The 22677-nt window shown below is 33.7% G+C and overlaps 1 protein-coding gene across 4 annotated transcripts in view; it reads left to right on the top strand.

The window, feature by feature from the left end:
- The window catches only part of LOC124357743, a 40234-nt gene extending 26673 nt beyond the window's left edge, over positions 1–13561 (top strand). For 3 of the 4 annotated variants that reach the window (XM_046809767.1, XM_046809768.1, XM_046809765.1), the window contains 4 exons: positions 2031–2102; positions 2885–3000; positions 4869–5007; positions 11031–13561. In XM_046809767.1, coding sequence (XP_046665723.1) covers positions 2031–2102; positions 2885–3000; positions 4869–5007; positions 11031–12924 — 2221 coding nt within the window. In that variant the 3' untranslated portion in view covers positions 12925–13561. The remainder of the gene's footprint in view (positions 1–2030; positions 2103–2884; positions 3001–4868; positions 5008–11030) is intronic. The other variant, XM_046809769.1, reaches the window with a different exon arrangement.
- The last annotated feature ends 9116 nt before the right edge of the window (positions 13562–22677 follow it).

The raw sequence follows: 22677 nt of genomic DNA, 5'->3' as shown, positions 1-22677 counted from the left end.
CTGATATTGATCCAAATGCTGTACGGCATACAGCTGACGTACTATCCAGTTGGTGACGTGCTGTACGGCCTTGGCGATCTTTGTTGGAATGTGAGTTAGGTTGTGAACAAATTGATAATGACAGTAACAAAAATTCATCACTATCTGACATTCCTCTTGCCCAAAGACTTCATCAAACACAAATATGCATGCGTACTGCAATAAAAAGTAGTGCATACTTAACATTTTTATAAAAAATCTTTTTTTGTGTTGTAAATAAGTGTGTGTATGTATATATATATATATATATACGCACACACAAATTTCAACTTTTACACTTTTTGTTTCGCTCAGTTGTTGCTAGGGGCAGGACTATCACGACTTTTTTTATGTCAGTTTACATATATGTTATAATCCTTTTGTTCACCTCAAAACTGTATATTTTGTACATTTACAGTATCTTACTCTCGTCGTGTAAAAGTTACATGGAGTAAAACTTCGAAAACAAACAATTTACAATACACATTTTTTAATTTATGTTCAAATAAAAAAAAACAATATTCACGTCAGAGCATATTTATATTAATTTAAAATTGTGTCTGGTTTCTAACAAAAAATTTATATATAACACTTATTACTTAGCATTAAGCACATATTTTTAAAACATATCTTAAAAATATGCTGCGCAAAGACAAAAACCAGTGTATCATTCTGGGAGTTTCTTATTATCAGTTGGAGGTTTAATGGTTTCCAATATAATATTGCATTTCATAGGAATGTTAAGAAAATTGTTTCACGGGCGTAATAATTCGTTTCAACTCTATCCTTTTTTTATTCTGTTATTTGTCTGTATTGTTGTAATATTTGGTCTCCAACTAGCAAGAGCCATTCACAAATTTTGACACCCTGCTCGATTCAAGTACCTCCTTGTGTTTCCCTGTGAACTCTTGGTTCTATCATTGTTTACTAGAGTTCAGCTATGTTTTCACTGAGTCTATAGTTTTAAATGTATTCTATAATTATATTAAACCTTTTAATGTACAACAGAAGTATCAGTTGCTCAAATAAATTTTTGGTTACGGGTTTAGAGTGAAGTGGTACTGGCTTCAGCTGGTGAGGTTGTGGTAGACCTGTGATGTGGAAGGAAACATGAATAATTTGTTTATTAAGAAAAGTTAGGCTTAAAATATCCTGTGGGATAAATATAGTATTACCAGAAGCCTAAGTTAACTTAAATGTAACCCTTAGTTTGTCACTAGAATGCTTGAGCAATATAATAAGGAACATGTCATTGGAATATTAATTAAAATCTGCAAATTTATTTTTTAAACAATTTAGTTCTGAATTAAAATATTTTTGTAAGTTTATTAATATTATTTATAAATAGATTTTAGAAAACAATAGTTTTAAGAAATTAAATCAAATTAAAAAAGATTATTTAATTAGCTTTTGCATATAACATTTTTATTCTAACAAAGAAACCGTTTTTATTGAAGCTAAAAGACTAATAAAATCAGCAAAACATTTTTGCTGATTTTATTTTTTTGTATTTTTTAATAAACTATTTAGGGTTTGGCCAAAGATAGTGGGAAGTATGTTGTTAATATATTATGTAAATAGCCCATATTATTAAGAACCAACAGGGTCTTCTTAAGTGTCGTTTTATGTCCATCTGTGTGATAACTCTTGATAGATAGTTTCTAGGGACTTGAAACTTGATTCAAGGGAAAACGCTATTGATTTTGGAGTCAAAAGGGCAGTCCTTCTATCTGTCAAGTCTGCCTATATGTATGATAACTCATCATAGACAGGCCCTAGAGGCTTAACACTGTATATATATATATATATATATATATATATATATATATACCTTTCTCTTGGTTTAAGTAAGAACCATGTTGATACCTAATCAAAAGGTCAAAGGGCAGTCCATCCATCTTCAACCTGTCTGTGTGGTAACTTTTGATAGATTGGCCGCGGAGACTTGAAACTTGGTACTTAGGTTTCTCTTGGCCCAAAGAAACTGAATCCTATAAATTGTTTATTTCCAGATCAAAATCTACTAGAGGTGATTATGTTCAAGAAAAGAAAAAATATAATAAAGATGGAGACAACTATTTTGAGTGAGTATATTGTTTTAAATAAGTTATTTTGAGCGTTTTGATTTAATATATTTTATGTTTCAATTTAAATTATATAGAATGTCAATAACTATTAAAACTAAAGAAAATCATAAAGGGATGGTGTTTTTTCGTCAATGACGTTAGTGTATTATTGCAATATGTCTCTTTGAATGAAGAACATTTTCATTTACAAAGATAAATTCTAGCGCCACTCAACAATGTCCACTATATTTGATACTTGCTTAGTTCTTCCATTTAGTTATTTTTTATAGTATAGTTAAAAAAATTAGGATGCGTTATGGATATGCTAACCTGTTCAAGTCAACCAGGTTCAAGTTCAACCACTGGATTAGAATCTTTATTAGTTTCATTTGAGTCCATTATTAGAAACACTTAAAAATATGCTACCTATACTACTAATATAATGTATTTTTTAATTATTGTTAAATGTTATTGTTTAATGGCCGCTGAGACTTGAAACTTGGTACTTGGGTTTCTCTTGACCCAAGGAGACCTGGGTTCTAAAAGTACAAGAGCCATCCATCTGTGAGATACCTCTTCCATTATACGTTGTCGGGTCGTTTGATACTGTATTTTATCGGTTTACTAACCATGCTTTTGCAATGTTATTTGCTTAAACTTATAAGTTACGTTATACTTGTTTTTCTCACCTTATCCTCAAATAATAACTGATAGATCATACTATTTCTTGCGGGTCTCCCATACAACTAATTAGAAACCATTTTGACTTTCTACTACATATGGTATTAATTATGTTGCAGAGGTACAGGGGTCCAGAAAAATAAGAAGACTCGCAGACCCCGCCAAGCAGAGGCCACCCCACCTTCCATGGCCCAAGGGTTGTCTGTTCCATCTGGATCCAGTGGTCCCCCTCCAGGTAACACAATTCCGAAATCATATTACTGTTGTAATCTGTTTTAATTTCCAACTTCTTTTTTTCTAAATTGTTAAGTTTTATACTGTTTAACCCTTTGAGTGCCAAGTATTTATTGACTGGGTATACTGAAAAGTGCCAGGTATTTTTCTAGTGGGTGTACCTAAAAGTGCCAGCCCTTTTGAAGGCATTTTGCATGGTTTTAGTAAAAAATTCACAGTTTGATTATTTAATAAGCTATCAACATGATTCTTTTTTATTTTTATCTGAAAACTCTGTTTAATTAACATAAAATAACAAAGTTACCATAACACTAAATTTAGGAATACCAAAAATGGACTTACCTAAAAAAATTCAAAAATTTTTTTAATTTCATTTTTCAACCAAATTATTATGACCAAAAAAATTCACATCCTTTTCTTAGTCCCTATCACTGGAAATCGTATGCAATTGTCTGTAAATCTTGAAAAATTTATATTATTATCTTCAATAATGAGTAAGTTATACAATATTTAAGAAACTATTATCACATTGTTTCCGGTAGCTATGGCAACCAAAACTATTTATATGTGAGTTTCATAATTTAAAGTTTGATCGGAAGTGTACTATAACAATTTATTTTGAAAAGAACGATTATTCACAAACATTTCAATATGATATTATTTAAAAATATTAAAGGTTAAAAATTTAAGTGACTTTTTCCCGAACGTCCGGTAAAATCAGACGTCTGCACTTTTCGGCCAACTTTTGTCGTCCGGTAAAATCGGACGTTGGCACTTTTCAGACACCTTTTGTCGTCCGGTAAAATCGGACGTTGGCACTCAAAGGGTTAAAAGTATTTTGGGTATATGTTCTGTCACCAAGTAGGAGAAGACTAATGTTTGATCTTATGGCAAGAAAACAAATACATAACTCTGCATTATATTATTCAGGCTTCAAACTTTCTAGTGTTATAAACAATAATAATAAATCAATTCAATTAGTGTTGAGAACAACACTACCTCTACTCCATATTAATGTGCATACAGGATTACAAAATACAATATCGGTGTCACTTGGAAGAAGGTGGCAAGGCTGGGAATGACTGTCAGCCTCTCCTGCCAGATTCCTGCTCTCTCACAATTATTTATAGATGCAGATTACTGATCTCTTGTAGACATGTCAAACCAAGTTCATCATTAACAGATGTGGAATTAAAAATCAAGAACACATGTTCCTTCCATTCATTAAATGTTGTGTCCTATCTTCACAAATTTGTCTTGCCTACAATTGTAAAGTTTGGCTCATTAACGCCTTCACTGTGGGTCTGCACTGAGCTGGCTAGAGTAATCATGCAGAGTCTGACACACCAGCGTAATCCAGGTGAATTGGCATCTATTAGATTTCAGACATTAAGAGGAAGGTGAACTGGAGGTAAACTTAACATTCATATTAAAAGAATCCTTCCCACCATGGCTATGTTGTGTGTAGAACACTCGGTTGCTCCACCGTGCTTAGAGAATACCAATTCACGTAGATTACATTATATTTTACATTTTCTAACCTAGGTGCCTCTAATGTCAAAACAAAGTGTATTGTTCATTGGACATTCTTCACCGTCGACTTTTTCCATCTCTTCAGATGAACATTGCTCCAGATTCTAGGAGTCAAGTCTGTAACAGCATCAGATTTCGGAGCATCAAGAGGAAGGTGAACTGGAGCTAAACTTAACCTTCATATTAAAACTACCCTTACCACCGTGGCTACGGTGTGTCTATAAATTAGTAGACATGCAAAACATTGGTTTTGGATGTACAATTCAATAAATTTAATCAAGCTTCAATCAGTTGAATTATTTTCTGTAGTGAAAGTAATCTTTGTTTTGTTCACAGTCAATGCTTGGTCACAGAAAAAGGGAAGTGCTCTATTCAGTAAAGCTCCTGAAGTAGACGATGAGGATGAAATGTTGAAGTTAGTATTGCAGGAAAGTCTGAAAACGGCTGAGGAGGATAAAAAAAGACAGCGTGAACGGTAAGGTTGTTAGTGTTCTAAAACTGCAAATTTCCATGTAATGTATTTGTTGTATTTCACCTCTAATTATCACATACAGATTTCATCATTCAATGTACTGGTTCTTATTGGCCTCATAATGATGTTTGACAAACAGGTAAAAACTTTCCAAAACAGATTTTGTTTTAGAATTCTCTAGAAAACAATTAATAAGTTTTATACTAAAATCCAATATATCTCAAAATGGCCTTTTTGTGCTAAACAAGAAAATGTGTAATTTATGAAATTATGTATTTCAACAAAATGAAATCTAAAAAGCTAAGATTATAAACAGTTAAGGGGAAATTGAAATGTCTAATTTAAGTCTTCTTGAATATCATGAATTCTTTACTGTTCTAGATTTTTTCCTCCAATAGTGATTACTAGAATATTACTAATAGGCAAAATAGGCAAATTACAATCAATTTTGGGTCATAACAAGAAATTTAAATAACTGAACAGCCAAAACGTTGTCTCAAAACAGTAACAGGTGCTGAGCTTGTGTTATGTGCAAATATTTCTTTATTTTATCTGCAAGTGACAAAAACAACGAATTAAGTGTGCCATTTAATGATTGGAATTTGTTTAGCCTGATAATTCAAGATACAGCTTTCCTAATTATTTTAGATTGGATGGTTTGCATCAGTTAGTTCATTCATTTTGTTATTTTTAGGTATACATGGAAAAAATCAATGATGAAACAAAATCATGATTTGTAACAATACTACCATTCATGAATTAATATTGTTAATAATCTGCTGCCATTTCACACATATCAAATCAAAAATATCTTTACCCCATTGAAGAAGTATTTATTGATGCCCCTGCCAGTACCGATAGCAGCAATTAAATCAAGCAAAAATCCAAGACTGGTTAAAGCTTTCTAAAACAAAATCAATAAAAGATAGAGCATTGATTTTTTTACTGCTGTGCTGTAAAATCTTCAATGAGTATACTAAATTCCATAGTTGTAATAAAATTATAAATTGAAAATATTTGTTAATTTTATGTGCGTGTGTGTGTGTGTGTGTGTGTGTGTGTGTGTGTGTGTGTGTAAATAATGTATACATACATTTTTTGAACTTTTGTAAAGAACATTTTCATTTTTTTTTTACTTTCTAATTAACTTTAACATAGTTTACCTAAGATAAGAATGTTGTTTTTTAAATAAATACAAATGTTCACGAAAATATCACAAATAATAAGTTCAAAAATAAAATAAAGGTAAATATTACGAGTAATGTTTTTTTGTTTTGCTGGACATTTACTCAAACTTCTTGTTTCCTATAGAATTTGGTTTTTATTCATTGTTCCCAAAATTACTATTCAAATAATTAAATGTACTTTACAATTGGAAAATAATCTAATTAACCTTAATTCTGACGTTCAAGCTCTTACCCGCGTACGAACCGTAAATCTACAAACTGTTTTCGAGCACTGGAAATAAATATGGCTTAATATGTGAGCACTTCCATCACTATCACAGCAAAAGTAACAACAGAAGTCAGCAGGTTTTTTACATCTATTACGATCAATCTCACGACTAAACATAAACAAACACGCCTAACCTCGCCTATAGCAGGTGACAAACGAAAACAATGGCAAAACGTTCCAACAAACATGTGGTACGTGTGCTTCCATTAAAAAAAGAAATGAAATTTATTATCTTAGTTAGTAAATGAACTATAACGGCCCATAACCTATAAAGAGTGTCTAAACATGAATCAGCATTCAGTCCGGGAGGGCTCAGCACGTAACCAGCGCACATATAAAATACAACGGAAATTACTTAAAACTTCATTTTATTTACAGAACACATTTTGTGTGCAATAATATCTTGTTATTTTACATAATTTATTTCTTGCGTTAATCTAGCATAGTGCATCTTTTACTAGTGGGACCTCACAAGAATTGAGAGCTTTCTTACACTGATAATTTGTTACAGATTGTTTTATAAAGTAGCCAGGGAGCTGAGAGCAAATTTGCATTAAATAACCACATAAACTAGGTTTTTTATAAAATTAGTAAAGGAATTTGTTCTAAAAAGTAAGTTAACCCTTTGCGATCGGATGGCCAGTCAGACTGGCCAAGTTTTACTCTAAGACAGCCTCAGAATGACTACTACATGAGTTGTCCTCGCCGCTCGGGTGGCCAGTGTCACTGCCCACGGGCGATCTCTGCGTCAGCTGTTATTCATCGTAGCGGCCTTCCTCCTCCAACTCGGAATTATTTCGTAGTAAAACCTGCAATGTTTACATGTGGGATTTAAAATTTAAATAATTAAAAACAAACTACTTTATAGCAATTGTTTTATTGCTTATACAGACACACAATAATGGAATTATAATATACATTTGGTTTACATTTGAAAGTGCAATAAATTACATACTTATAGAATAATAAAATTAAAACCTTATAATGCTACTAATACAATCACTATGGCCGACTTTGATTTCATTGTTCTTTTAAAAACTAATATTACTTTACTGCAATTGTTTTATTGCTTATACAGACACACATTAATGGAATTATAATATACATTTAGTTTACAGTAATTTGAAATTGGAATTAGATAGCCTACTTATTGAATAATGAAAGAAATTAAAACTTTATATTGCTACTTATGCTATCACTGTGGCCGACTTTGATTTCATTGTTCTTTTAAAAACTAATATTACTTTATTGCAATTGTTTTATTGCTTATACAAACACACAATAATGGAATTATAATATACATTTGGTTTACATTTGAAAGTGCAATAAATTACATACTTATAGAATAATGAAATTAAAACTTTATATTGCTACTTATACAATCACTATGGCCGACTTTTATTTCATTGTTCTTTTAAAAACTAATATTACTTTACTGCAATTGTTTTTATTGCTTATACAGACACACATTAATGGAATTAATAATATACATTTGGTTTACATTAATTTGAAATTGGAATTAGATACTTATTGAATAATGAAAGAAATTAAAACTTTATATTGCTACTTATGCTATCACTGTGGCCGACTTTAGTTTCATTGTTCTTTTAACTTTTTGCTTGAGTGGTATTTCTCAAAACACTCGCCGATATGGAGCCCTGGATTGTTGGAGCATGTTTTGCAAAAGAAATTTGTTCGTTTTCTTTGCATCCCCGGCCTTCTGTCACTGCAAACAGAGCAGTCCTTGGTTTTGCCAGTCTGTAGAGGATAGGGTAAAATGTAATTTTTCCGTTAAGTCTTTCATCATCTACACTGTTAGACGGTCTTTCCTCTTTTCTTCATATTCCGCACTTCCCCGACTAATTCTGTGATCAACATTTTTCTGTAACTTCTCTGTCTAACTTGATGTTGTTGGTCTTGATTGGCATTTGTAAAGTACAAATGAGTTGACGATGGCGGTTTCCAACAACCAGAAGAAAACTTTCCTCCACCACTTGATCGACTTCCTGGTAAAAGAGTATGATGATATGTAGTGGTCCGCAAGATCAACTCCCCCCATGTACTTGTTATAATTGCAAACTACAGTCGGTTTTTTCACCTCTTGTACTACGTTATCTTTTTGCTGTCGCCTAACTGCCACGGTAGTGTTATCACCATACAGTGTACTTAGTAGTATTGACACTACCTTTTTGTCTTTCCACAGTAACAGAGAAAACTTTTCATCTTTCCTGAAGGTTTTTTATGTCCCCTTGTTTCAGTTTAAGCTTTTGAGTCTGTTTTTTGGCATTTTTTTCTTTGTGGTTTCACAATTGCGGGTAGGCCATTTCTGTTTAACATTACAGTACCTGTTAGATAAACATTCCACTCTAGACGTTCTGCTGCCAGATCCATATTTGTATACCACCTGTCAGTGAAGAACGTGGAGGCCCTCAATGTTGCCATAAGATTCCTTAAGCTTAGCTACAAGATGTAGGACAATGCGGCTTGTAACTCCTAAATCTGGCCTATTCAAGCGGTCAGTTGTTGTTTTACCAAAGTATGGCTCAATAGCGCAGATATATCCAGTTGAGGACTCAGACAACACAAACACCTTAATCCCCATTTAATCGGCTTGTCTTTATTGTAGACTTTAAAGACTATACGTCCTTTGAAGCCTATGGTGCTTTCATCAACACTGACTTCTTTTTGTGGGACAATAATATTCTCTGAACTTTTTATCCAGATACGCAGAAACATTTCTTACCTTACCGGAACGAGTCAATGTCCCAGCGACAGGACCAGAAGGAGGTGGGCATATGTGCAAATTCCAGAATATTTGTAAGAATCTTTCCTTACTTAAAACATCCTTAAAAAATGGTTGGTAGTCTACCCAATTTGTGGAAAAAGTAGTCAGCCATTTTCTGGTTTGCCGTTCATTCCCATATTTATAATAACTCCAAGGAAAGCTTTCAATTCTGAAAGTGTTAGTTCTACCCATGACCACCATACTGATTTCTTTTGTAAAGGTGTGTTTTTCTGAATTTTTTCAATAGCTATCTGTTTGTTTCTTTTACGATTTCTACCAATAGGCTATCAGTAAAGAAAAGCTGAAAAAACTCCTAAAGGGGTTGAAGGTTTCTCATTACCTGCAAGTTGAAAACCACTAACCTGTGTCCAAATAAATTTGTAAAAGTTTCCATCACCTTCAGACCATTCTTTCCATTCTCTAGCCACGTTCTAGGCCTACTATATTTCCATTGTCTGTCCCGTCTAGGCCTACTATATTTGCATTGTCTGTCTGGTCTACTTCATCATTATGTTCAATATAATCTGAATCTTCTTCAAATAGTTCTTCAACAGTTACATAGTTATCAAAATCACCACTGAAATTAGACTGTACATCACTGTCATGATTTGAGTCAACATCACTATTTTCATTAAAACAGTATCTCTTCAAAATCGTCAGGGACTAAAGGTTTATCCATATTGACAACTGTTAATAAATTGCATTTATCTAAATATAAATAACTGCACGATATCTAACACAATAACAAGTAAACTAGGTTAATCACAATATTTACGACACTTCAAACAAATCTGAAATGCTCCCACTGTCAAATGGTACTGGACAAACACCTGTTTATTTCTAGTATTCCTCAAATCCAAGATGGTTAAATGTAATGAAACAGATGTTTCATTTAGTTCAATGTTTACTCGATAGCGTTTCAGCACTTTATAGCCATCTTAACGCTGATAAAGTATTTCTAAATGCAGAATGTATTTCTTGGTCAGTGGCACTGGCCATCCGACCGTTGAAGGAAATCTATGTTGGCCAGTCTCACTGGCCATCCGAGCGCCGGGGGGACAACTCAAGTGAAAACTAATACGACTTGATGCGCAGATGGCTGTGGCCCGTCACACTGGCCACGCGATCGTAGAGGACATACTATTACATACTGCATCCGATCGCAAAGGGTTAAATGTTGACCAAAATAATATGTTGGTGGTAGAAATGGTAGGTTATCATAAAGGTACCCGGGCATAAATTTGTTATAGATCACATTTTTGTACATACTTATGACTCATAAATATAATTAAATTTAAATTGGCATCAGCCAATAAATTAGAAAAATGTATCATTAGGTATTTTTAATCCCTACCAAAACTAGCACAGCTGACAACTATTTTTTTTTTCTTGGAAAAAGTTTCTTTGTTGATTTTAAGAAGAACTATGTTGTGCGCTTATGCAATGCAAATAGGCTCTCTGCTCAGGGATTGTTGTTGTTTATTGTTATATGGCCTATATTGTACTAAGTAGAGAAATGAGATTAACTATTTACTTTTATTAACACGTATGTTTTATACTTTTTACCTATCATTAATATGACATTTTTCCTGACATCACATTAAACTTAAACTACTTACATACTTTAAGCTTTCAGTACCGATATAAACAATTACACTTGACAGGTTTAATATTATTACTGGAGACATGAAAACGGATAGCTGATATGCTCTTACTAGAATTTTTAGTACTGATCATGGTAGAGTGGTAGACTGTGCTGAATTAAAGAAAACTACTATTTTTTCAGGTTTAGAATGATGGACATGGAAGTGCCGAAAAACAGTGGTAAAGAGGAATGTAGTGAAAATGAAAATGCACTGCAAGAAGAGAAATCTATATCAAGATCAGCTCAGTTTGATGTCCACCGTCCAAGCAACGATCTGCATTTTATCGAAACGGATTCAGATGAAAATCCGGTTCAAAACCAAAGAAGAAAATCTGTACCTTCTAGGATAAGAAAATCATCAGATGCTCAAGATAAAATTGCCGCTCCGCCAATTGTTAAGAAGAACAGTTCTGGTCGACATGAAACTCTTTATAGTGACTTCCCTTCAGTACAAGATGGCACTAATTCTAATTTGGAACCATCAGGGCCATGTGAAATGCCTCATCCCTACTCCGTTGAAACTGCCAACACATCTTCCCGGCCATACATTAAAAAAACCCTAAATCACGATTCAAACAAAGATATACCTGAAAATGACTATCAAGCTCATTCATCAACTAATGATTTGTCTACCAGTTTCAAACTGGGTCTAACATTTGGAGATACAAAGGATTTGTTAGATCCAGAACAAAGCAACGATATTTTTAAATCATCGGCCATCACAGAAAATCATAAATTTGAGACATCTAGCCACATACATAATAAAAATACATTTCCAGCAAATAGTATTTCTCCTTACCCAGATTGTACAGAAACAGATATCATGCTACACAACTTTATTCGGCATGATCCCCCGTCATCTGCAATCTCCAATCCAACTGAAAGAACTGATTTATCAACTGATGTATTTACTAATCAACAAAGAAATGTTTTAGAACAAGGTCTGAATGGCGCAAGCACTGGTATAATACTGTCAAACACAAATGGACAAGATTCCAGCTCATCAATGTCAAATTCTCCTCTGCAGAACGTTACACCATATGGATCCTTGGACAATATGTCACAGCATATGAAAATGGGAACTTTTCAAGTACCACCTCAGAATACCATGTTTCCTTTTCAAATCCCTATAGGCCCCCAAGGGAACCAAGAAGCTGCTAATTTGCAAGCCTTACAGCTTGCTGCTAGTCGTAACTTAGCTTGTTCTGCAGGTGTATCTCCAGGATATGCTCCTGTGAATCCTGCAATGAGAAGCCTGGTTCCAGGTCTTGCTCAATATCATCAACCACCATCTAATATACCAATGCCACCTTCCCAATACCATCCTACATCACCTAACATAGCAATTCCACCTCCAGCAGGAACAGATTTATCCCATGGTCATTGGTATCAAACTCATTATCAGCAAATGGCAATTAATGCTATTCAACATCAACAGGCTCAATCTGTACATGAACCAATCAATGTTGCTAGTAACATAGGTCATCCTCAAGTGATTCAGCAACAAACACAACCTGCAACGGTAACTCATAACCAACACATAATGATGCCACTTCCTGTGAACCCCAACTTGATCCAGTCTCAGGCTAAACTGAATGTACCAGCTACACAAGAAACTTCTGTCCATCATTTGCAGCATCAAATTTCTTATCAGAATGCTGGAGAACAAGCATTGATCAATAAAGTCAAATCTCAAGAATTATATCAACAGATAATCCAGTGTCGCCAACAGTTACATCAGTTGCAGCAGGAATTTGTCGTATCCCAAGCCCAGCCCTCTATGCAGATTCAACAAACTCCACAACCTGTTGCATACCCGGTTCACCCATTAGCATTGAGTGCAAATCATGTATATCCTGTTATGCCAGGTTTAGTGCAAAATCAGCAGTTACCAAACAATGAAAAAATATCCCCAACAACCCAACAAGGTTACCCAAACATTGATGAGATATTCAATACAGTTACCTCTGTCCCAGAATCAAGTGCTTCGCAGGTACTCTCAGGTGTTGGTAGAGGACGTGGTCGATTGCCATGAGTACATTACGTTCGTAAAATTATTTTTACAGTTTATTAATGTGTACAAATAATTTTTAATTATATTTCTGACAAACATATTTTTATAAGGAGTTATATCCAACTGCAAATACTCAGTACATCTTGTAAATAATTAATTATAGTGCCTTAAATTTAAAGAATTTTTTCACCCGGTTTTTTTGTACGGGTTTACAGGTGGTACTACACATAACACCATATTTTTCATTTGTGATATTTGCATAAGTTGCATAGAACTGAGGTATCAATCTACAATTAAATTAAGAATGTATAGTTAGTGTAATATCTTGTATGCTTAAGTTTTTTTTAACGAGTTTGTTTTTATGTTACCAATGTTATGTTATTATCTTTCCTTTTTATTTGTTATTCCTCAGTAGTTGAGGTTACTTTCATTTGCTATACAAAGTGGTTATGTTGGCCAACTTTAGTTATCCATTATAATAATACAATTAAAAAAGCAGTAGCAGGTAAACATTTAAAAAATACATAACCAACTAAAGTTGAATTAAATAATTTGATTTCAATTATATTTACAGAATTTGTATTTCCATTACGTTACTCGTATGAACATTATTGTTTCTTGTAATTTTTATAAAATAAAATAGTTCATTGTTTTGCAATTGAAATATTTATTTATTTACCAAGCGTACATTTCCTTAAGAGTATTACGATTAGAAGCTTTTTGTCAAGTCTATTGCATCAGATTGTTAGTCGTACAAATTTAGATTAAAATCAATGAATTAAATAATAGATTTTCTACACTAATACTAGGGTTTTCTTTTCATGTAACAATGAAAACAAAAATTCTCTCACACACTATATTAGTAACCACACAAAAAGTTTATCCAAAATTGTTATTCTTGAAAAATCAACACTAACACACTAAACTATGTAAATACAAATCTGGTCTGGGCATAAATTTCTACTTTCAACATAATACATTATAGTAAAAGTTGTTTCTTCAAAAGTGAGTCAAAGAAAATTGAACTAAAAATGCTTTACTCTTACGTCTAGAAAACTAAACAAAAACTTTAATACTTAGAAAAGAAACCTTAAAATGTTTCTTCCAAAAGCTTTTAAACTTCTTAACCCATTGCGGATCACTGATGAGCTGGGCTCGTCACGCAGCGGCCGGGCCTAACGATGATGAGCTCAGGTCACAAAAGCGGTCTGCTTCTAAGTTTCCTTCCAAATAGTTCTATTAATGTCTGTTAGATCGGGTGATCGTCTTGACTTGTCTACTAAGAGTGTTTAACAACAGTCTACGTTTTAGAGTTTTCAAAAGTTTTATAAATATCCTACAGATCTCAGTTGTATGTCAAAGTTGAAACATCATTCATATGAGTTTACTCTCTGCTTTTTAGCGCTTCTGATTGGGTGTTTTCCATAGTTGTTATTATAATACTTTTGAGGGTAGTGATATAGAACTAAACGACGCAGATGTATATGTTGGCGGGTTTAGTCTAGGCAATGGCCTGGATGTTATAATCGTTTCGCCCGAGCCGCTTTATTTAGACTATGATTCAGACATCATCCCTTCCACCCCGGAACCTTGCTTGCGTGTTATCGTTCCTACATCACGGATACCTCAGCAGGCCCATGTTCCATCTGAACGAATACCTTCACAGCTGAATTTTCTAGTATACAATAGCGAGCGATACAATGTGGCGCACCATTACTGTTCGTGCGGCCGCTGACCGTAAATTAATTCGTGCCCGCATGCCAAAACAATACGATCAACAATGGGTTAAAACTTGTATTACTTTAAAGTCTTTTACTTCAAATATGAAATAAAGAACAAGTAAATTAGAGATCTGAATGTCATTGTTTTACGGGAGACATATTTAACTTTATTTAATGCCATACGGCTTATGTTTCCACTATAAAGGCAAAATGTCTTACAATCCTGAAAATATTCAAAACAGAGGACACTATTTGTAGGAATTTGGAGAAATAAGAATGTGCACTTAAATGGTTTACGTTTTACTAACTGAACAAATCTGGACTTAAATTAATAAAGGGAGGAGGCTCAGGAAAGAAGGAAGGTAGCGCATGTTCAAGAAACAACAGAAAGGCATAAATTACATGTGTGTTTGAATCATGACCATACATCTGACTGGATTAGCTGTTCCGTCCCTGACCTGCCTCGTACCCTAGCAGCAAAATATGAAGTTTAACTTTTATACTTAAAACATATATTTGTAATACTTCCTTTTTACCTCCTATTTTTAGTAAAAAGGAGCCTAACAAATCCATCATTATAGTTAAAAATAATACTGGTGCACTTGTGTCATCATACAGATTCGATTCCAGTAATCACTTTTTTATTAATGAGAAACTGCTATTCAAATTCCAGTGCTCTGAATTTATAATTCTGGTTGGTGGGATTCACTGGCATAGACATCAATCTCTATCAGAGCTGCTTCCCACAATACCTAAAGAGGGGGGTGTACTTAAGTCTTCCAAGGAGATTTGTTCCATCAGGCGAAGCACCATCAGTACTACCTAACCTTCCTCTTCAGTACTTTATACGTATGATACAGACAAAGGCAGTGATCAGGGGCAATTTTCTTAGGGGGGGAGGAATTTGGCAAAGCCTTCTAATTTTTTGAAGAATAAGGTGTAGTCATATTTGCCCATCTTGAATAATTAAGCTCAACATAGCTATTACTGATCAAGTAAGACATTTCATTTGATAGAACACTTTTAAGAGAACTAAGGCCAGGAGTTCTGTCACTCTTACTGGTTCCAAATCACCATAGTTACTCTATGACCTCAATACTTATGTCACCACCATTCACCAGTCCTCCACTGCACCTTTTCTTTCATGGCAAGGACTTTGCTGTAGTTAAATCTGAAAGATCTTGACAGCTTTTGTAGTGATATGATATTAAGGATGTGTGAAGGGAGAGTATCTCCTGTCCAGTTCTCAAGAAACAGCCATCGAGGTAAGGGTCAGTCAGCGTTACTACCTTGGAAGAATAGAAGGTCAGTATGATGATTTAGTTAATTATTATAGTCTAATAACTGCCAAGGTATTAAAGGTACATTATAAAACGTACCATGCATTTTCTTTTACAGAAAATTAACTATGAATTTATAGTTCTGAATACTGATATATGTGACTATTGTTCAAAAAGTGCAAACTTAAAACAAATTTAAATTATAAATGTAGTAAACTATGATGTACACTGCAAAAAATATACAGCTTTTAAATATTTAAAAGCTGATCTAATTCAAAAATGCACTGAAGATTACAAAATTCTTCTTTTAGAATTTGACTACACCCAAAATATACTTCCTAAAATCAATGAAAACGCTCAATTTTACAAGCGGTTTCTTTGGTTATATGTGTTTAACATACATTACCACAGTAATGGCACTTGTGCATTATACTATTACTTGGAGACTGAAGGAAAAAAGAATTCAGAATTAGTATGTTCTTTTTTGTTAGATTTTATCAAAGATAAAACTGATGTGATGAAATATACCTTATTTCTGATAGTACAGGAGGATAGAAAAGAAACAAAATTATGAAATTTTGTACTTTGCTAGCCATTTCTAGGAATCCCAATCACATGTTTTTCTGTAGTTAGCCATAGCATTGGTCAATGTAATCGAAATTTTGGAGTGTATGGACCAAAACTAAAGGTGGAGGAAAATCCACAACATAACAAAATATGTACAGATTCTGGAATTAGTAAAAAAAAAAAAAAAATTTGAGTTCTTTTTTTTCTTTTTTGTTAAACAATAGTGCACCATTCTTAAAAGATTTTTTTCAAAGAATCTTCTATTTAAAATAATGTCTTATAGCCGTATAATGTACCCATCTTCAGCAGGCGTATGACTGTATGAGTAGCAAGTTCCTACTTTCGTAATTTTCAACCTTTTTCTTATTTTAAGATTAATGAAAACTTACATGTCATGCCGTTACCAGCTGATAAAGTGAAAATAAATTCAAAAATCTATTCAAATTCTTGAGCGATGTTAAATGGTTGGAGGAAGTTTTTCAACAATCTCATCAGGACTCGGTGACATTAAGTGAAGAGGAAATAATTACTGCTAAACTTGGTTGTGCTGGACAGTCATCTTTATAAGAAAATAGGGGTATGTAAGGATTTTTCAAATAATATTATTGTACATAATGTATAAAAAATAGTCCATTATGATTGGAGTCCAGTTTAAAGGCTATCTACATTTTGTCTCATGGTGTCCAGGTTGAAAATGGGTACACTTACTGTGGCAAGTCATTGAATTATTGTTTCTTCCATTTCTCAAATCCTAGTTTACAGTCAGCCCTTTTTACGTAAAACTCCTCAATTGCACCAATTTTATGAGTACTGGTTCTTTTTTGTGGGTCAGAAGTTGCATTTTGATTTTGTACCCTCTTGCCGTAAGCTTTGAGATTTTTCTTTCAGTGGGTGTGGCGATGTGTACGGTTAAAACCTGCAACCCTTTTACCATGTATTTGGAAAGTAGACCAAATACCACATCATATTCAACTGATTCTAACCATGGACATAACATCGCATGAGCTTTTCTTAGTGCTCTGTCCCCCTGGTTTTCATGGAGACGATTGGGCGAAGCGCCTAATTTAATTTTTCAATAAACATTGAATAAAAAAAAGTACTTGCTCCGCCACGACTCGTGTGTAGTGGTACTCGGCAAGTGAGAGATCCAGGTTCGAGTCCTGGCGAAGCAAGTACTTTTTGTGATTAAAAGTTAATTGAAAAATTAAATTAGGCTATTGCCATTTATACAAATTTGATTGTGTGTGTGTAATATATATACTGTATCTTTATATATATTTCTTGTGTGCATGTGTATGTCATTGAACTCCTAAACAACTAGACCAATTTGGACGCAATTTTTTGTGTGTGTTGAAGGGTGTTTGAGAATCAGAATAATCTTTATTTATAATCTTAGAGATTACAAATGGAGTCAATTATACAATTTGTTGTTATTTGAAATTATATATAAAGTAAGAAAATATGAAAGGTAGTGGTTATATTGTTCTCTGCATGTATTCCTCTAGTGTGTAGAATTGGTGGGTCCTTAGCCATTTCTGCAGCGCCAATTTCAAGGGTTTCCCTTTCTTCAATTGCAGCTCTGGTGGTAGATGGTTGTTAAGTTTCCTCCCATTGTACGATGGCTTTCTTTCATACAGTTGAAAATTATGGTTTGGACGGTTGTAGAGACCAGATTGCCTTGTGTGGTGTTGGTGTATATCTCTGTTTCTGGGTAGTTCTGCTGCATCTGCATGCAGTACTAGCTCATGGATGTAGATTGCAACAACTGTGAGAATGCCCAGGTTCTTAAACGTTTCTCTACAGCTTTCTATCATTCCTAGTCCAGCCAGAACCCTTATGGCCTTCTTTTGTAAGATAAGTATTCTTTGTAGATTTGTTGCTGATGTTCCCTCCCCATACAGTTTTTCCATACCTCAGGTGAGTTTCGAATAGTGAGAAATATGCTGTTTCTGTGCCGCTGATAGATTTGATTTGCTTAATTACATATAGGCTTGTGTTAAGTTTGTGGGTAAGATGGTCAAGTTGTGGAGTCCAGGCCATTTTTTGTCTAGTATTATACCTAAGAATGAGGCTTGTGTTTCCGTTTCTATGTCAGGGATCACTGGAACATCAGCTGCTCTTCTCCCAAATGCCAACTGGCTGGTTTTTGAGAGATTGATCACAAGATCGTTTCCGGAGCAATGCTGTGTAGAGGGCGATATAGGAGCTCACTGCAAGCCTATCCGTTGTTGTCTTACATAGTAGGAGGGGTGTATCATCCGCATACATGAGAGGAGTACAAAGACCTCTTAGGTGCTGAGGCATGTCATTTATAAATCAAATAAATAAGGCTGGTCCTAACACAGACCCTTGCGGCACACCTTGTATTGATAGGGGAAAGGACAACTTCTCTTGTGATTCCTTTGGTTGTGTGTTTGTGTTCTACCCATTGTTTTCTGTCCTCTAGATAGCTTTTGAACCATTTTTTTGCTATGTTGGTCACGCCTAAGTGGAAAAACAACAACACAATTCACAAAGGCTGATTGCCTCAGCCTTCTTAATTATTCGTTCATGGCTGAGGCAATCAAAAGCCTTGCTTTTTTCATTCTGTTTGTCTGACAGTAGGTTATTTTTTATACAATGAGTTAAGAGTCTCTTGAGGACTATTTTTTCACACACTTTTGATATGGTTGAAATAAGGGAGATGGGTCTATAATTCTCTACTGTAGTGTTATCTCCTTTCTTGAATTTGGGATAAACCTTGGACAATTTCATACCTGATGGGAAAATGCCTTCTCTGAATGAGTTTGATTGAACATGGATTTAAGAGATATAACTAGTTCATCTGAACAATAATGTTTTAGGATTTTAGAGGATATTTCATCCGTACTAGCAGAATTTTTAGATTTTAGACTGTATAGTTATTATCACTTCATTTTATTCTGTATCAGGAATAGCAATTAAGTGTGAAAGTACAGGTTTATTTGTTATGTTGAGCTCTTTCTTCTCATTGTCAGGAATTTGTGTCAAAGTCTCTTCAGCTATATTCACAAAATATGAGTTTAGGTAGTTTGCTACTTCTTGTGGGTTATTTGTTATATGCCCGTTTATATTCAGTTTGAATCCTGAAGGTCTAGTTGTTTTATTTCTTGCATTGTTTATCACCTCCCATAGAGCTTTGGACTTATTGTCAGATCTGTTTATGTGATTATGAGATGCTTGCCGCATAAGCATTTTTAAACATTGGTTATAAATTCTTTTTCTCTGAGCTGTTTCCACTTTGTCATTTTCATTTCATTTCCTGTTAATTCATATTGGTTTTGTGCTCTTAACTAGTCTGATTTAAGTCTAAAAGCTTCTTCATCAGCAAAGTGCTTTGGATTCTTTTTTTGAGGTCTTCTGTTTTTCTTTGGGCATGCAGAGTTCATAGCTATTTGAAGAGTGTTACTTAGTAGGGCGTAAGCTTTGTCTACATATGGAGCTTCTAGTACATATTTCTAATTCTCTCTTGAGAGTAGTAATTTTAAGTCTCTCAAATTTTCTGATCGGAGACATCTATTCATGCTGTTTGGTCTCTGGTTTTCAACTTCAGTATAAACTGTGCAGAGTTGGGCTGTGTGGTCTGACAGTTGGGCATTAATAAACCCTGCATGTGACCGAATTCTCGTTGCTAATATTTGTACAAACACAATCAATACATTAGATGACTGTGTTATGAGTTATTCTTGTGGGTGGCAGGTTCAACCTATGCATGTTATGAGAAGCCAGTATTTCATTCAGTTTGGTTGTATTTCTGTTTGGATTTAGGGTGATTTGGTATGAGTATGAAAGGTGAGTTTTCAACATTACTGATCTCAATAGTTCTTGTGAGTATGTCAAGGCTTTTTTCAAAGTTTGAACTCGGAGATCTGTATATCCCCATGATGTTAAGACATGTTTTGTTTTGGAGAATTTTTATGAGGCATATTTCACAAAGGAGTTTTTCACAGTATTGTTTTATTTCAATGGATTCTGAATATTGATCCAGTCTTTCTCCTACATAAATTGATATTCCTCCTTTTTGGTATTGCTCTCTGCTGAAATATGCTTTCAGGCTGTACCCTGTTATTACGCTATGACATGTGATATAAATTGAACTGATACTCAACAGCTGTTACACTTTCAGCTGAAGTTCATCAAAGAGGCAGAAACATTTGTTTTACATTAAAATTTTGGTAAATATTAAATTACTGTAAAGTGCTTGATCAGTAGTGTAATGCAGATTGCAAAGACGAAGTTATTTAATTTTAAATTTAGATTGAGCCAATGATCAATAATTCATTTAATGCAATGGAAATGCTATTTATTGTTATAAAAGCTACCTTATTGTAAAAAGCTGTGAATGTTTGCACATAAAGTAATCGAATCTGGTTAACTCCTTTAACATTGTGTATGGCATTTTTACTGTAGTTATAGAAATCCAAATGCTGTTAACAAACTCTTGTCCTTATACTAGAAGCATATACCCCTTATACATATTTTTTTATCAGTAAAAATATAAAAATTACTTAATCACCAAAATTGAATCTAAGTTGGATTTCGAAACTAACATATGAGACAATTTTTTTGGTCATTGTAACAGCATAAATCAATGGTGGAACCGTAAATAGATTGGACCAGGAGTGAATTTAAACGACCAGAACAGACTCATATTGACCGCAGCAACTAAAGTTGTGCAATACACTTTTGTCATTGGGATAAAAAGGCTAACTCTTATTGTTACTAAAATCATCTGAGAAGTTCAATAAATTATCATGGAATGTTGGAGGGAAATACGAATCTTATAAAACAGTTACAACTATATAAATGTTTCTATATTTGGAAATTAACTAGGTACATTATATAAGTAGTTGTTCTTTTATTTTAATTAATTGTGTTAGATATTTTTTTAAATTTTATTGAATGATATATATTATTAATCATCTAAAGTAGCTATCAGCTACATATATCTGTTTATGTATTTGTGTAGTATATAGTAATATTTTCAGTTTGTTGTGTTCTTTTGTCGTAAGTAACAGTTGTGTTTGGCTACTGATGCCTCGAAGGCAAATATAGTTACTACTTATTATCACAACACTAGGCCATCCAAAGCTGACGGTTATACCAGGCTTTCACTGTGCTATAAGAATACAGGATGTCATCTAATTGAATTTAAACAGGACATGTAGAAATTATTGAAATAACTTACCTGTAAAAAAGTAATACTATTTTTTGTTTTCTTTTACAATAAGGCACTTTTACATTTCATTAATTTCATCTTAAGTAGCAATTTCTATATTTTTGTCTACTGGCAACACTTTATAAACGTTATCTAAGATTTAAACCTTAAATTTTGTTAGCAATTACGTGTTAAAATGATGGAGTGGAGTAAAGTGTTGAAAAATGGTCATAATTTGTTATTGAAGTTGTAAATTTGTATATCATATACGGGTTATTGCCATATTTTAGCCATTCTACTTAGTTATATGTTTGATATTAATAAAAGTGTACCCACACAAAATTTCTAACTAAACTTGTGCATTATATTATTCAAGGAATGATTTACAAGTTAAGATATAAAATGTAACTACTAACTTTTTAATATATTAAAAGCTGTTTAAACATGTTTCTACATCACTTATATTCATTCTAATTGGGTTACTTGTGTTTGAACAAATTTCTTGTGACAAAAAACTTAAATAACAAGCATTACACAATTATTTAGGTTATTGAGGTTTTTGCCAGCTAAAAGTGAGTGCGGCCCCACTGTGTGCCAGAGTGGACCTTTCCAGCATGAGATCACGTTAGACAATCTGAGGACAGGAAAGTACCGATCAGAAATGCCATCAGTGCGGGTTTGGGTGCCACCACTACTGGCATAAAAGATAAACATCTCTTAAAATACTAACTAAATTCAAGCTCAGATCATGTGAGTGCTCATCAATTTTAACTGCTAACTTTTTCTATTTTTAATACGTCTGTATGTTATTACCTACTAATATAACCTAATAACAAATAGTAGATAGGGACATAGTGACCTCCAGATAATACAAAGGTAGCAACAATTTGTGTGAAGCCACGGTGACTAGTTGTATAATAATTTCATAACTGCGCTATTCACACAATCAATGGCATGTTCTGGCCAACTAACTATTTTACAGTGGATTCCAAGGGGTTTTAGTAATTATATCTGATAAAAAAACAACTAA

The sequence above is a fragment of the Homalodisca vitripennis genome, chromosome 3 (assembly GCF_021130785.1).
Source record: "Homalodisca vitripennis isolate AUS2020 chromosome 3, UT_GWSS_2.1, whole genome shotgun sequence".
NCBI lineage: Eukaryota > Metazoa > Arthropoda > Insecta > Hemiptera > Cicadellidae > Homalodisca > Homalodisca vitripennis.
The sequence above is the reverse complement of the archived record's forward strand: the minus strand, read 5'-3'. Positions and strand labels throughout refer to the sequence as shown.